Source organism: Cyprinodon tularosa, unplaced genomic scaffold, assembly GCF_016077235.1.
Source record: "Cyprinodon tularosa strain WSP-4 unplaced genomic scaffold, ASM1607723v1 ctg616, whole genome shotgun sequence".
In the NCBI taxonomy this organism is placed as follows: Eukaryota; Metazoa; Chordata; class Actinopteri; order Cyprinodontiformes; family Cyprinodontidae; genus Cyprinodon; species Cyprinodon tularosa.
This window is the reverse complement of record NW_024039359.1, coordinates 255,060-270,803: the sequence shown is the minus strand read 5'-3', so window position 1 is coordinate 270,803 and position 15,744 is coordinate 255,060. Positions and strand designations below refer to the sequence as shown.

At 43.2% G+C, this 15,744-nt stretch overlaps 1 protein-coding gene across 1 annotated transcript in view; it reads left to right on the top strand.

The window, feature by feature from the left end:
* LOC119798269 (cell migration inducing hyaluronidase 1) overlaps nt 1–15,744 on the top strand; it is a 134,494-nt gene that overhangs the window by 84,139 nt on the left and 34,611 nt on the right. Inside the window, exons 13-16 of the mRNA XM_038307642.1 lie at nt 3,992–4,201; nt 6,934–7,139; nt 11,473–11,542; nt 11,613–11,741. Of these exons, the coding sequence (XP_038163570.1) occupies nt 3,992–4,201; nt 6,934–7,139; nt 11,473–11,542; nt 11,613–11,741 (615 nt within the window). The remainder of the gene's footprint in view (nt 1–3,991; nt 4,202–6,933; nt 7,140–11,472; nt 11,543–11,612; nt 11,742–15,744) is intronic.

Sequence of the window (15,744 nt, the reverse complement as noted above, 5' to 3'; positions counted from 1 at the left end):
AATGGCTGCCGCTGGAGAGTTGAGGTGTGTAGATTCTGCTATTAGTTCTGTTCTAGAAGATATCGACAGCAAATTAATTTTAAAAGAGGAACAGAGAAACGCGATCAAAGCTCATCTTATTCTAGGCGTGCAACTGCACGCTTTGATTTTTGTTGACAACAACTATGCCTCGCTTTACATACGTCACGCACTCCGTTGCTCTTATTGGTTATAGGTCTATCCAATTGAGTGCAGAGGCATTTTTTTTCCTGGTTTGTTCAAAACACGCCCCATAATCACAGCTCTATGGAGCAGTATCAGACTCATATTCTGACTAGAATTGAGTAGGACTACGTCAGGCTAGTCTTTTCCTGCACGCTATCTAGAATATAAGTATATGTACTATGTATATATACACATTTGTTTTAATTTTATCTTTTCCATTTCAAAATACCAGCAGCAAGGAAAGATCCTCGGTACAGTGTGCAGGATATCATTGCAATAATCCAAGATGGAGACAGTGATGTGGACATACCCCTTGATGACACCGATGCGAGTGACGAGGAGTCAGACAATGATCCCTGTGTGGACAAAGAAAACCAAGAGCCCTCTGACTGCCCAGCCAATGTGGACATTGAGCCCAAAGAAAATGAACACATCATGCCCCGTGACAGATATCGGTGGCTAAAAAAGGATTTTATCAGTCCCAATACCGATTTTTCTGGTCCAGCTATCACAGACGATGTAACCTTCCTCCACACACCACTCCAATACTTCCAAAAGTTTGTGTCAGAGGATATGATTCAAGCTCTGGCTACAAGTACAAATGAGATACAGCGTTCAAAATGATGGAATGTCTGTTAACACTAGTACAAAGGAAATACAGAAAATGCTGGGCATGTACCGAAGGTCTGGAAGCCGTATGTACTGGGAGGCAGATTCATGGCACCCCTCTATTGCTGATGTGATGCCACACAAGCTCTGTTGACAAAATTACATTTTGTCAACAATTTGACAGTGTCAGAGATTGAAAAGAGGTACAAACTCTGGAAACTTAGACCATGGCTTGAATCATTCAGGGAGAAATGCCTGCAGGTGGTACCAGGAGAGCACAATTCTGCGGATGAAATGATGATTCCTTTCAAGGGGAAGTTCAGCTGCAACAAGCAGTATGTGCGAGGCAAGCAACACCCATGGGGGTTCAAAGTATGGATGATAGCTGGAATCTCTGGCATGATGCTTGATTGTGATGTTTACCAGGGCAGCAAGAATGAAATACGCATCAAATCTGAACTTGGAATGTCAGGTGATGTTGTATTGAAGCTTGCCTCCACACTTCCAAAGGGTCGGAACTACAAGATCTATGCAGACAACTACTCCACCTGTGTTCCACTGGTAGTAAAGCTTCTTGAGCATGGAATCCATTATGTGGGTACAGCCAGGCATGTGCGGCTCCCCAAATGCAGCCTTGAAGATGAGAAGAGCTTAAAGAAGAAGGGTAGAGGAAGCTGTGACTACAGAGTGGAGGGGACACACAACATCTGCGCTGTGAGATGGTATGACAACAGGGCAGTCACACTTGTTTCATCCTTCACTGGACCAGAACCTGTGCAGGAGATTTAGCCACCAAAACCTACATTGATGTTGAAAGACCTTTCATTGTGGCTACCTACAACAAATACACGTGAGGTGTGGATTTGTTGGACTCATTTAGAGCAAAATATAAGTTCAGCCTGAAATCCCGGCATTGGTACATGTACATCTTCTGGCACACAATCACCCTCACTGTGATCAACGCCTGGCTCCTCTACAAACGGCACTGTCATGCTCTCGTGATATTTGACATGTACATGACTTGATTATTTTTAATATTGATTCTTCTCTTTTCAAATATGTTCATATATATTAATAAAAACATGACTGAGATTATTTTTCATGTTATACCATTCTGGGATAAAAGAAAAACCCTGCAAATGAATCCGTAGTTCTGTATTGTCTCAAATTCTACTCCCCATTTGGCCCAATGTTGCAACATTTCTTTAAAAACTTACTAAAACAAGAAATTTTTTAAAACACTTCATTTTCAGCCTCAAAGGCCTCCTACAACAACATCTCAGTGGTTGAATTTTTTTGTCTGTGTGTGTTTCTATATTTGGGTTTTACAGGGTTAATGACAAATTATGTTCATGATCAAAGGTTACCTGTGGAGTACCACAGGGATCAGTGCTAGGACCAATTCTCTTTACTTTATACATGCTCCCAATCGGTAGAATTATTAGACAGCATGGGATTAATTTCCACTGTTATGCTGATGATACCCAGCTATATTTGTCTATAATCCAGATGAAGCTATCCCATTACATAGATTACAGGCATGTCTGAAGACATAAAAACCTGGATGACTCTTAACTTTCTGCTTCTGAATGCAGACAAAACAGAAGTTATAGTCTTTGGACCAGAGTCTTTGAAAAAGAAGCTGATTAGTCAGTCACTTCATTTGGATGGGATTAAACTGATTTCAGATAATAAAGTAAAAAATCTTGGTGTTGTTTTTGATCAGGACCTGTCATCTAGAATTTCCTTCTTTCATCTGAGGAATATTGCAAAAATGAGACATCTCCTGTCCAGGGGTGATGCTGAGAAACTAGTCCATGCATTTGTTACTTCAAGGCTGGACTATTGTAATTCTTTACTATCAGGAAGTCCACAAGCTGTAGTTAAAAGCCTTCAGCTGATCCAAAATGCTGCAGCCAGAGTTCTGATGAAAATGAAAAAGAGAGATCATATCTCTCCTATCCTGACTTCTCTTCATTGGCTTCCTGTTAAATCCAGAATATAATTTAAAATCCTCCTTCTCACATATAAAGCCTTAAATGGCCAAGCTCCATCTGATATCAGAGATCTGATTGTTCCTTATGTTCCTAACAGAGCACTTCGCTCTCAATCTGCAGGTTTACTAGTGGTTCCTAGAATTTCTAAAAGTAGATTCGGAGGCAGATCTTTTAGTTATCAGGCTCCTCTCCTGTGGAACCAACTACCAGTTTTAGTCCGTGAGGCAGACACCCTGTCTACTTTTAAGGCTAGGCTTAAAACTTTCCTTTTTGATAAAGCTTATAGTTAGAGTGGCTCAGGTTATCCTGAGCTATCTCTATAGTTATGCTGCTATAGGCTTAGACTGCTGGAGGACATAGGGACCCCTTTTTCATCATTCTGCTTCATTCTATCTCTATTCTCCCACTCTGCAGAATCTGTTAGTTCAATCTCTAACGTTCTGCTCTCTCTGCTTTTTCTCATAGTAGCTTCATCTGGTCTGTTCCTGTTTGGCTGTGACTCCATCCTGGATAGAAATATCAGCTGTGCTGCTGCCATCAACACCTTTGTTTCTAGATGTTGAAGCTTGGCCCGTTTTCCACTGTAGTCCTGTTTCTCTGACTGTGACTAACTGGTCTCGTCTGCCTGGCTGTGTGTTTCCTGGATGGGGCCGCCTGTGGAGCTGGTTGACAGTTGCCTGTTGTATCTATGCTTCTTTTTCTATGTCTGCTTCTGTCTCCTTAAACCCCAGTCGGCCTCAGCAGATGGCCGCTCACACTGAGCCTGGTTCTGCTGGAGGTTTCTTCCTGTTCGGGAGTTTTTCCTCTCCACTGTCGCTACAAGCATGCTTAGTGTGAGGGATTGCTGAAGAGTCAATGAGTCGATGCAATCAGCTGGTTTTCCTTAGATAGAAAACTTTGAATCAATCTGACTGGATGATCTGGTGAACTGGAAAGTGACCTGAGATGACATGATGTGAATTGGAGCTATAGAAATAAAATTAATTGAATTGATGTTGACGTGCTTCAGGCTCTGGATCAAACCAGCTGCTCTAACTTTAACTTTACCTTGGAGGAATGCTCTCAGCACACCTTTAATGCACATAGTTCTTCTCCCAGCTGCTCACAGTTTCAAACTTCATTCTTCTGGTTGTTCTTCAGAGGATAGGATAAGCTGAGCATTCTTCTGCTTCATTTATCAGGTCCAGAGGGGCTTTAGATCTGTTCATCTGTCCGGTTTGGAGCTTCAGCACATGGGTCAACAGAGCATGGGTCACTATCCCGTCCACTTTCACATGAATGGAGATGTAGATGAGCAAGGAGGCTACAACCCGCCAACATTTATCAGCCAACTATCCATCCACCACTCCTTCTCCAGATGTGTCACCATCCACGGCTCCAATGGACTTCTGGTGAGTTTAATGATCTCTACCCAAATTGTCCTTTTACTTTATAACTGATATTATTGAGATGAAACAAATGTCTGAACTTGTTGAGTCTGAAAACAGATGTCCATCCCAAACACAATTTATCTGCACCATGCTTTGAAAAGCATCATTTTTGGAAAAGCAAACCTTTTTTCTATCTATAACTGAAGAATAGTCGAGATAATGATTTGTGTCATTAAGATTAAAATTTTTTTTTGTAATTTATCTTTTGTTAAACTTTAACTTAATAAAAAAACAACTCATCTTTGATATATATGATGTCAAAGCAGCTTCCCTCTGCCTCCAGCAGGTAGCCTGGCTTTAGCTAACTTAAATCAGGCTACCTGCTGGAGGTTAGCCTGCTCAGCATATTAACACGCTAGCAGGAAAAATCAACTTGTCTGATTCTCACTGTTCATCATTAGGAGGGAAGGACGGAAAAGAAGCAGTGCTCTGCTTCTAAATGATATTCATTTTATTTTAGAAAAAAAATATCAATAATAAAGCTTTTCAATTCTTACATACCCAACAACCTATCAAGACAGTGTCCAATCAATCAATTAATTAATCCATCAATGAATCAACCAATCAACCAATCAATAAATTAATCAATCAACCAATCAATCAATTAATCAATCAGCCAATCAATCGACTAATCAATTTCAAAAAATCACTTAACAATTAATCAATCAATCAATCAATCAATCAATCAATCAATCAATCCATGGTAAAATAAATAAATTATAGAAAGAAAGCCGATTAAATGTGGTCTGTTTAACATAAGATCTCTTTCCTCTAAAAGTCTGCTAGTTAATGACTTGATTTGTGATAATCACATTGACTTGTGTTGCCTTACAGAAACCTGGCTGCAGCAAGAGGATTATGTGAGCATAAATGAGGCAACTCCTTCAAGCTATTTGATTTTTCACATCCCCAGAAGTTCTGGGCGAGGAGGAGGAGTAGCAACAATCTTCCAGTCTGACTTACTGATTACTCACAAAACAGTTAATACCTACAACTCTTTTAAACATTTATCCCTTAGTTTCCCTGATCCAAATTTCAAAGCATAGAAAACCTTCAGACACTCTGGTTAGGGAGAGAAACACAGGTCAGTGACCGTGATAATCTGATGGAACGTGATTATCCATGTGAGTCACTTACCTGGTTTAACTGCCAAAGAGTGAACCAGAGGCTGCAGCCCAAGTTAACAGGCTGGAGTCCGAGCCAGGTCAGTAAAAGAGTTCAGAACAGGATGGTTCTGAGACCCAGGAGTCCGTAGCATGGTCGGGGGCTCTGATCAGAACCGGAACAGGCAGATCCAGGGTTCCATGAGTCCACAGAGCGTTCAGATGCAGACCGATAGGCGCAGTAGTTGAGAGGCAGAACAAGACATGACATAAAGAAAACCACAGAACTTTCTGCTTCATTCTATCTCTATTCTCCCACTCTGCAGAATCTGTTAGTTCAATCTGCCTTTGTATCTATGCTTCTTTTTCTATGTCTGCTTCTGTCTCCTTGAACCCCTGTCAGCCTCAGCAGATGGCCACTCACACTGATCCTGGTTCTGCTGGAGGTTTCTTCCTGTTCAAAGGGAGTTTTTCCTCTCCACTGTCACTACAAGCATGCTTAGTGTGAGGGATTGCTGAAGAGTCAATGAGTCGATGCAATCAGCTGGTTTTCCTTAGATAGAAAACTTTGAATCAATCTGACTGGATGATCTGGTGAACTGGAAAGTGACCTGAGATGACATGATGTGAATTGGAGCTATAGAAATAAACTGAATAGAACTACTTATGAAAATTGTAAAAAATAGCAACACAAAATATAAAAAATAAAGAAAAGCTATTCAATAGTAAATTAGACCATTAAATAAAGATATAAATATTGACAAAGAATAATCACTAGACTGAAATAAATAAATACTATAAGCTGTAAGGGGGAATTAAGAACGACATTCAGACAGAAAAGCATGGAGTCTGAAGACATTTTCTTTAAGGACAAAGGGAGTATATTTATTTCATCTTTAATTATTACGATTTTAGAGAGAGTTTTGGTAAGATAGCAGTTTCGTATGAAAAAAATTGTTCATAATAATTATATTATTAATTATAAATTCTGTTTGTTTATATGGGGCAATAATATCAGATTTCATTGGGAAGGAGGAGAGCAAATGAATGTTTAAGGATTTAGAGATTAACCAGTTATAAACTGAGGATGTTTGGGTTTTACTACAATAAATAAAAAATGTTCAAGACTGGATTGGACTGGTTGAATTGTTTGGCAGGATAAATGTCATTTAAAGTTTGGAAATGACTCTCTTTAAATTTAGGCAGAATAGCAAATTTAAGATATTTGGTTCTCGATGAACGGATATCAGTTTTGGAGTATTCTCATTTTGCAGGACACAGTGGACCCGTACTTCAAATCGGGTAAAAGAAGAACGCATTTGTTGGCCGCATAGCCGTACTATGATGTAATCGGCCTTTGGATTTGCTCTTCAGAGGAGAGAGCCGCTGAAAAAGAACTCCGCAATTTAGTCATAAAACACCTAAATGGTCAAAGGAGGCGGGATTAATAGAAATGGGGAGCTGAACGGGTGAAAAAGCTGACAAATGGCCGCTCCTTCACCACGTCCATGTTTCTGTTTTTCATTGATGCAACACAGACCAAGCTGAACAGGTGGTTTAGTCTAAAGAGGATGTCTGTTTATAATGCAGGTGAAGGACGTGGTGGGATACGACACCTTGGGTCACTGTTTCTTCACAGAGGACGGAGCAGAGGAGAGAAACACTTTTCACCATTGCCTGGGTCTGATGGTGAGAGCAGGGACACTCCTGCCCTCTGACAGAGACAGCAAAATGTGTCGCACCATCACCGACGGAGCATTCCCAGGATACGTGGCTAACCCTCGCCAAGACTGCAGGTAGCAGCCGACCCAATAATCAGCTCCATTTCTCTGAGATAAAGGAATAACATAAGCTCTACTGTCCCAAAGTTACATGATTATATAAAGACGTGACTCTAAATAGCTGTTTTAGTTCAGCGCCTTCATCATAATGTTGGTCAAATTCATCAGCTTGGATTCAATCATTTAACTGTTAAAGCAGTGCATCATTCTATTCATTGAACTTTATGGCCTTTATGAGGCGGATCCTTCAGCAGCGACATGATGCAGTCTGATAGACCTTCGCAGCTACACACAGGCATCACATTACTATCAGCTGTTGGCTTGATGTACACTTTGTTTGTGTTGATTTTTCCTGCTTCGTCAACATGTTATATTTATCGAGTTATTTATTAATGTTGGATAATTGTTAAAGTTGGAACTCAGCTAATACTTGAACCATTATTCTGATCTGAGAATTCCATCCGGCTCCCTCGATCTCTAGGCGTTTACTGGGATTCAGATCTACTGTGGGATCTTCATGGTGGGGAACAGGATACACTGACCATGTTCTTCCTCACCCTTCTTCAACCAGCAGATCAGATGATGTAGCAGCCTGTCATCATCCCGTCATTTCTACATGAGGATGGCTCCTGCTCTCATCCTAATGTTTCTTGGAATACTGGTCATTAACATTATCTAGCAGGGGTTCCAGAAAGACGCACCTGTTCAGGTGCTGCATTGCGCTGTGAACAGGTGCGTCTTCAGATGTTTTGTTGCGCTGCGCGGTGAACAGGTTCGTCTTCAGATGTTTTCTTCGCTGCAAGGTGAACAGGTGCGTCTACAGCTGTTTGCTGCGCTGCAAGGTGAGCAGGTGCGTCTACAGCTGTTTGCTGCGCTGTGAACAGGTGCATCTTCAGCTGTTTGCTGCGCCGCGTGGTGAACAGGTGCATCTACAGCTGTTTGCTGCATTGCGCTGTGAACAGGTGCGTCTTCAGCTGTTTGCTGCACTGCAAGGTGAACAGGTGCGTCTTCAGCTGTTTGCTGCTCTGTGTGGTGAACAGGTGCGTCTACAGCTGTTTGCTGCATTGCACTGTGAACAGGTGCGTCTTTAGATGTTTTGTTGCGCTGCATGGTTAACAGGTGCATCTTCAGATGTTTTCTGCGCCGCAAGGTGAACAGGTGCGTCTACAGCTGTTTGCTGCGCTGCGTGGTGAACAGGTGCGTCTACAGCTGTTTGCTGCATTGCGCTGTGAGCAGGTGCTTCTTCAGCTGTTTGCTGCACTGCATGGAGAACAGGTGCGTCTACAGCTGGTTGCTGAGCTGCGTGGTGAACAGGTGCGTCTTCAACTGTTTGCTGTGCTGCGCTGTGAATAGGTGGGTCTTCAGCTGTTTGCTGCGTAGTGAACAGGTACGTCTTCAGCTGTTTGCTGCGCTGCGTGGTGAACAGGTGCATCCAGCTGTTAGCTGTGCTGCGCTGTGAATAGATGGGTCTTCAGCTGTTTGCTGTGCTGCACGGTGAACAGGTGCGTCTACAGCTGTTTGCTGCGCTGCGTGGTGAACAGGTGCGTCTAGAGCTGTTTACTGAGCTGCACGGTGAACAGGTGCGTCTTCAGATGTTTTGTTGCGCTGCGCGGTGAACAGGTGCGTCTTCAGCTCTTTGCTGCATTGCGCTGTGAACAGGTGCGTCTACAGCTCTTTGCTGCATTGCGCTGTGAACAGGTGCGTCTACAGCTGTTTGCTGAGCTGCACTGTAAACAGGTGCGTCTTCAGATGTTTTGTTGAGCTGCGCGGTGAACAGGTGCGTCTTCAGCTGTTTGCTGCTCTGCACCGTGAAAAGGTCCGTCTTCCGATGTTTTGCTGTGCTGCGCTGTGAACAGATGCGTCTTCAGATGTTTGATGCACTGCACGGTGAACAGGTGCGTCTTCAGCTGTTTGCTGCGTGGTGAACAGGTGCGTCTACAGCTGTTTGCTGAGCTGCGCGGTGAACAGATGCGTCTTCAGATGTTTTGTTGCGCTGCGCTGTGAACAGGTGCGTCTTCAGCTGTTTGCTGCACTGCGTGGAGAACAGGTGCATCTACAGCTGTTTGCTGCGCTGCGCCGTGAACAGCTGCGTCTTCAGCTGTTTGCTGCATTGTGCTGTGAACAGGTGCGTCTTCAGATGTTTGCTGCGCTGCACGGTGAACAGCTGCGTCTTCAGCTGTTTGCTGCGCTGCGCAGTGAACAGCTGCATCTTTAGATGTTTGCTGCGCTGCACGGTGAACAGGTGCGTCTTCAGCTGTTTGCGGCGCTGTGTGGTGAACAGGTGCGTCTTCCGCTGTTTGCTGCGCTAAGTGGTAAACAGGTGCGTCTACAGCTGTTTGCTGCGCTGCGCGGCCGGCCGGGGCCTTGCTGGGGCTCCTGTCTGGGGGTCTCGGATCCCTGGGGCCCAGGACTGGATTCACTTCAGGGTGGCCGGCTGCTTCTTCTTCCCTTAGTGGGGGTCTGATTTCTGGGGCTGGCCCCTCCTTGGTGCCTTCGCTCTTGGGGTCCCTTTTGGGCGCCTGGGGCTTTGGGTCTCCCGGCACTGGACTCAGTGCTCTGGGGGGTGCGCCTCTTCGGCTCTCCACAACCACTATTGAGCATTTTCTCTTTGGATAAACTTTACATGCACAAGTGCACCCTCACAAACATCTACAGGTGCTTGGCTCCAGGTACTTAGAGATTCACTTCCATACAGAAACCCCACATTCATATCTTCAGGTAACACAGAGTACATGTTAGACTTAATAATATTACTTCAGCAATAGTTTCAAGATGTTGCTTTATTGTATGTCTCGTACCATGTCTTTCGTTTGTGCTGTTCTTTTTACATCTTGTTACAGGTAATGAAGCAGACTGAAAATGTTTTGTCATTGTCTCCTTTCTATCTCTTCTTTCTTTCATCTTTTCCCTTTTTTTCTTGCTTTTTTTCCCTTTTTCTTCTGTTTTTCTGCTCTACTTACATTGCAGTGTCCATATAAACTGTAAAACTCCCTGCATAATTATAATAAAGCAATTTCTATGCATGAAACAAGTGTAGCAGTATGGCAATTGCCATACTGCTACACTTGTGAAAGTAAAATCTGTTGGGCTCTTTTTGGCATCAACACAATTACTGTTATTGCCACATTGCCAGACAGGATACTGTTAAAAAAAAAAAAAAAAGAAAAAAAGAACAGGTGCGTCTTCAGATGTTTGCTGCGCTGCGCGCTGACCATCTTCACAGCGATGCACAGCGATGCATGCTGAACAGGTGCCTCTTCAGCTGTTTCTTCAGCTGTCCATCCATCTGTCCATCCGTCTTTCAGTCTGTCTATCCTTCATCCATCCGTCCATCTGTCTGTCGGTCTGTCTGTCTGTCCGTCTTGTGATCTCTCTGTCTGTCCCTCTCTCTGTCCGTTCCTCTCTCCGTCTGTCCGTCTCTCTATCTATTCGTCTTTCTGTCTGTCCGTCTCTCTCTGTCTGTCCCTCTCTCTGTCTGTCCATCAGTCCATCTGTCTGTCCATCCGTCCATCTGTCTGTCCTTCATCCGTCTGTCCATCTCTGTCTGTCTGTCTGTCCGTCCGTCTGTCCCTCTCTCTGTTTGTCCGTCCCTCTCTATGTCCCTCTCTCTGTCCGTTCCTCTCTCCGTCTGTCCGTCTCTCTATCTATTCGTCTTTCTGTCTGTCCGTCTCTCTTTCTGACCGTCTGTCTGTCGGTCTGTCTGTCTTTCCGTCTTGTCATTTCTCTGTCTGTCTCTCTCTCTCTGTCAGTCTCTCTGTCTGTCCCTCTCTCTGTCTGTCCATCGGTCTATCTGTCTGTCCTTCATCCATCTGTCCATCTACCTCTGTCTGTCTGTCCGTCTGTCCCTCTCTCTGTCTGTCTGTCTCTCTATCTATCCGTCTTTCTGTCTGTCCGTCTCTCTTTCTGTTTTTCTTTCTGTCCGTCCGTTTCTGTCTATCCGTCTCTGTCTGTCCCTCTCTCCGTCCGTCTCTCTGTCCTTCTGTCACTCTCTGTCTGTCACTCTCTGTCTGTCAGTCTGTCCATCTCTCCGTCCGTCTCTCTGTCTGTCTGTCTCTCTGTCTGTCCATCTGTCTTTCTATGGAGGTAGAGCAGTCCAGGGTTGGGTGATGTTGCCCAGGATCTTAGATGACATCATAAGCAATAAACAGTTATTTTAATGTTCATATAATCCAGTTGATTCCTTCTGCTGCTAAAAACCAAGAGAAGATGATTTCACCTGATGACCATTTATTAGTTCTGAGTAACCAAACAAATTGGCTTCATAAAGCTGGACCCATCCTTTGCTGTTCTGCAGCATTCACTGTTTTTATTCAGCTCTCTTTCTCTTCTCCTTCAATCTTTCCAACAGTGCATCTTCAACCTTCTGGATTGCCAACCCCAATAATAACCTCATCAGTTGCGCTGCTGCAGGCTCAGAGGCAAGTCTGGATCTGAGCTAGTAACCCATTTCTCTGTGGTTCTGTGTTGAATTTTAATATTTTCCTTCAGGAAGCGGGTTTCTGGTTTATTTTCCATCATGTTCCCACGGGCCCTTCAAGGGGCCTTTACTCTCCTGGACACACCGAGCACACGCCTATGGGACAGTTCACTGACAACAGAGCCCATTCCAACAACAGGGTAAGCTGATGGACGGATAGAGGGGAAACCTCTGAAAGGTCATGGCTGACCTGCAGCCATTTTAGGAAACTACTAACTGCAAACAGACGGATGGATGTTAGAGCAGTTTCTATAAAATCAATAAATAAAGAAGGTCTACTGGTTGTAGGCTGCATTCGGTTGCCTGGCGATTCACTGCTGCACTGTAACTCTATTCAGTTTATTTCTATAGCTCCAAATCACATCATGTCATCTCAGGTCACTTTATAGAGACAATTCAACCAGATCATCCAGTCAGATTGATTGAAGTTTTCTATCTAAGGAAAACCAACCGCTGTGGGATGTTGAAGGTTTTTTCAGTTGCTCTTGCATCTTGGTGGCATCCCAGCAGCCACTGACTTTGCGGTCTAGTGGTCAGGGCATAGGGCTTTGAATCCTGAGATTGGGAGTTCGATCCCCCAGTCCCCCAGACTGCCACTTTGGCTCCCTGAGCAAGACTCTTAACCCCACTGCTCCCCAAGGGGATGGGTTAAATGCAGAGATAAATTTCTCCAATGTGAGATCAATAATGTTCAATTTATTTATCAGTGTGCCAGCCTATTTTCTTCATATCACCAGGGAAGATTCTTAGTCATCCGGGTCATGGTAATTCCAAAAAAGTTTAAAAATAAAAGTATTTGACCATTTGATGTTTTCCAAGATTTCCCATCCAGGAAGCTTTTTCAATTCAAAATATTTAGAGTTAATTAAAAAAGCCTGGAACTCGACGCTATTTCTGACATTTTGAATTGAAAAACTTCCTGGATGGAAGAGAAACGTCTTCAAACTTGGAAACAAAGTCCAGTCGATCGCTTTTTAGCTTTTCTGAAATCACGTAAATTTTTCTTATCACGAGTCAAACCACTCACACAAACAGTTACCTTATAACTTTGTTATTAAACTATTTAAAGATGTTACATATGTCCATGAAAGGATGTTATATTAAATTATGTGAATTTAGCAAATTATTAATTGAACGTAAATATAGACCAGGCATTAAAGCTACAGTGTGTAATTTTCAGCGACATCTAACGTCCAGACTGCAGACCGCAGCAACATGAACATCCCCCCCCCACCGCTTCTCCCCCCCAACAGTACGGCGAGCGTTACGGGACAAAATGTCTTCCACGACGTCCGCATCACCTTCCTTCTCAAGTGATGAGGTTTGTTTACATAGATAATTTTACAGATAGTATTTCATTAGTCTGTGCAGGGTATAGATTTCATGTAGACTTAAGATAATAAATATACCCGTTATTTTTTCTACATCGTTGTGACGTTTTGGTGAGCTGCTTTTCATGGTGATATAAACAGACGAAGTAATTGTAGTAATTAGTTTAACAGCGAGATTGTGTTCGCTGGAAGAATATATATTTCCCGTTTACAGAGTCCAAGTCTTGTTTGTGGAACGGGGGTTACAAGGCGAGGAAGAGTGAGAGGAAGAGGGCGAGGAAGAGGGCAGAGAGGCCGGGGTGGGCGTGCAGCCAGGGCCAGGCGAGGGAGAGGTGCCAGCGGGGTGAGTAGAGCAGAGGAGGAAAGGCTTGAAGATCTCCAAAGGAGCCGGAAAGAAGTAACCGAGGTATATATCCAGAAAATTATTTTACAGAAAATTACTGAAGCATTACCTGTGAAACGTCAGGGACGTTGCTGAATAAGTATACTGGAGAGTAACAGCATCATCACGCAGCATGTTATTGTAATGGGCGATCTCGCAATCGCTAGTTTGTTGGCTCTGCGCTGCCGTAGCGCAAAGATGTCTGCCTCAATGGCTGCGAGACCCGCTCCTATGTAATTATAAATAACTAATTCTAAGGCAACGCAAATATTAAGGTTAAGAGGCTGAGCTCGTAGATGATGATAAATAACATAGTTATGTATAATATATTACATTTCTGACTTTATATCCCTGTAATTATTACACACTGTAGCTTTAAATAAGCTCAAAATCAAAGCATTTGCCCATAAACAGCAATAGAAGTTGCTCTGCTGAGTAGTGACGCCTTGTGGCTGCTGCATGCCATTGCAGCTCCCCCTGAAAGTGCCACCATTAGATGCCACTGCCACAAATTTAGCTCGGTCCTGCTGAGTAACCTGCAGATTGAGAGCGAAGTGCTCTGTTAGGAACATAAGGAACAATCAGAACTCTGATATCAGATGGAGCTTGGCCATTTCAGGCTTTATATGTGAGAAGGAGGATTTTAAATTCTATTCTGGATTTAACAGGAAGCCAATGAAGAGAAGCCAGGATAGGAGAGATATGGGCCGTTTCTCAATATGCGTTCTTGAGCGTTCTCGTGTACTCGTGACACGTCATCAGCCTCAGCCCGAGTACCGTTCCAATTCTCGAGAACGCCAGATCGAGAACACACCAAATCTCCGGATGTTGTTCTCGCCCCGCCCTCTTTATCGAGCATGCATCAGAGCAGACTTGTGCGTTCTTCAGACTGACCGCTTCCCCAGAATGCCCCGCGGCCGCAGTTTGATTCGAGACAGCGCTCACAGTGGTAAGTTAAACATTCCCTTTTCTGCTGCTGTTGTTCTTCAAAAGTACGTTTTGAAATCGTTTGAGGCGATAACATTATACAGTTAAGCCTCCCTGTGTGGCCTGTTTACAGAGTTAGTGCGAAATTTAAAAAAAAAAGTCCGAAGTTGAGTGGACCAGAGTGACCAGCAGACCTCCGAGGGTAACCGCAGCCAGGGCTAATGTTACCCCGTCTGTAGTGCACTTCTCTCGGTCTAGTTATGTGTGAACTACCGCTCGTTCTGATGGCGGTTTTTTGCTTTAATTCGGCCAAACGTCCATTTGTTTTGTGTTTATCTGACTGCCTTGTGCTGCTTTATTATTATTTGTGTAGGGAATAAACAGTTTTGACTGTTAAAGAAATGCTAAAGAACGTTGCATGTGATGACGTCACGAATACGCTTCTGTTCCAATACACATACGTGCTTGCGTGCTCGTGTTCTCGTGAATTTAGAAACGGCCATGATCTCTCTTTTTCATTTTCATCAGAACTCTGGCTGCAGCATTTCGGATCAGCTGAAGGCTTTTAACTACAGTTTGTGGACTTCCTGATAGTCAAGAATTACAATAGTCCAGCCTTGAAGTAACAAATGCATGGACTAGTTTCTCAGCATCACCCCTGGACAGGAGATTTCTAGTTTTTGCAATATTCCTCAGATAAAAGAAGGAAATTCTATAAACCTCTTTGATATGGGATTTAAATGACAGGTCCTGATCAAAAACAACACCAAGATTTTTTACTTTATTATCTGAAATCAGTTTAATCCCATCCAAATGAAGAAACTCGCTAATCAGCTTCTTTTTCAAAGACTCTGGTCCAAAGACTATAACTTCTGTTTTGTCTGCATTCAGAAGCAGAAAGTTAAGAGTCATCCAGGTTTTTATGTCTTCAGACATGCCTGTAATCTATGTAATGGGCAGTGATGGGCAGTAGCGCCGCTACATGTAACGAAGCTATTAGTTTAACTACATTTTCCAGTAGTTTGACCGTAGCGTCCAAAAACGCTACAAAATCCAGAGCATAACTAAGGAATGAAAGCAGGTTTTCTATTTTGAAACAACAATCGGAGTTATTCGTTGGACATTCACGCATGAGCCTCTATTCTGCCTCTCCTGTCTGTGTCTACGAAACATGCGCATGCGCACGGCAGTGGAACTCAAAGAACGACACACACAGACACACACAGCCACACACACAGGATGGAGGAGGAGACAGGAGCAGAGCGAGAAGAGCAGCCAACTGCAGTTTACCTGACAGGATGTTTACATAAATCTGTTTTAAGGCTTATTTGCACAGATAAGATTTTTAGGTATGGAGGAACAGCTCTACTGTATATAACATAAATACATACATAAATAAATAAGCATTCAATTAATAACCCCCCAAAATACAATGAATAAATATGTAGGTAGACATTAAATTATACAGTGAGACATAAATGTATATATATCTCTTAATTAGCT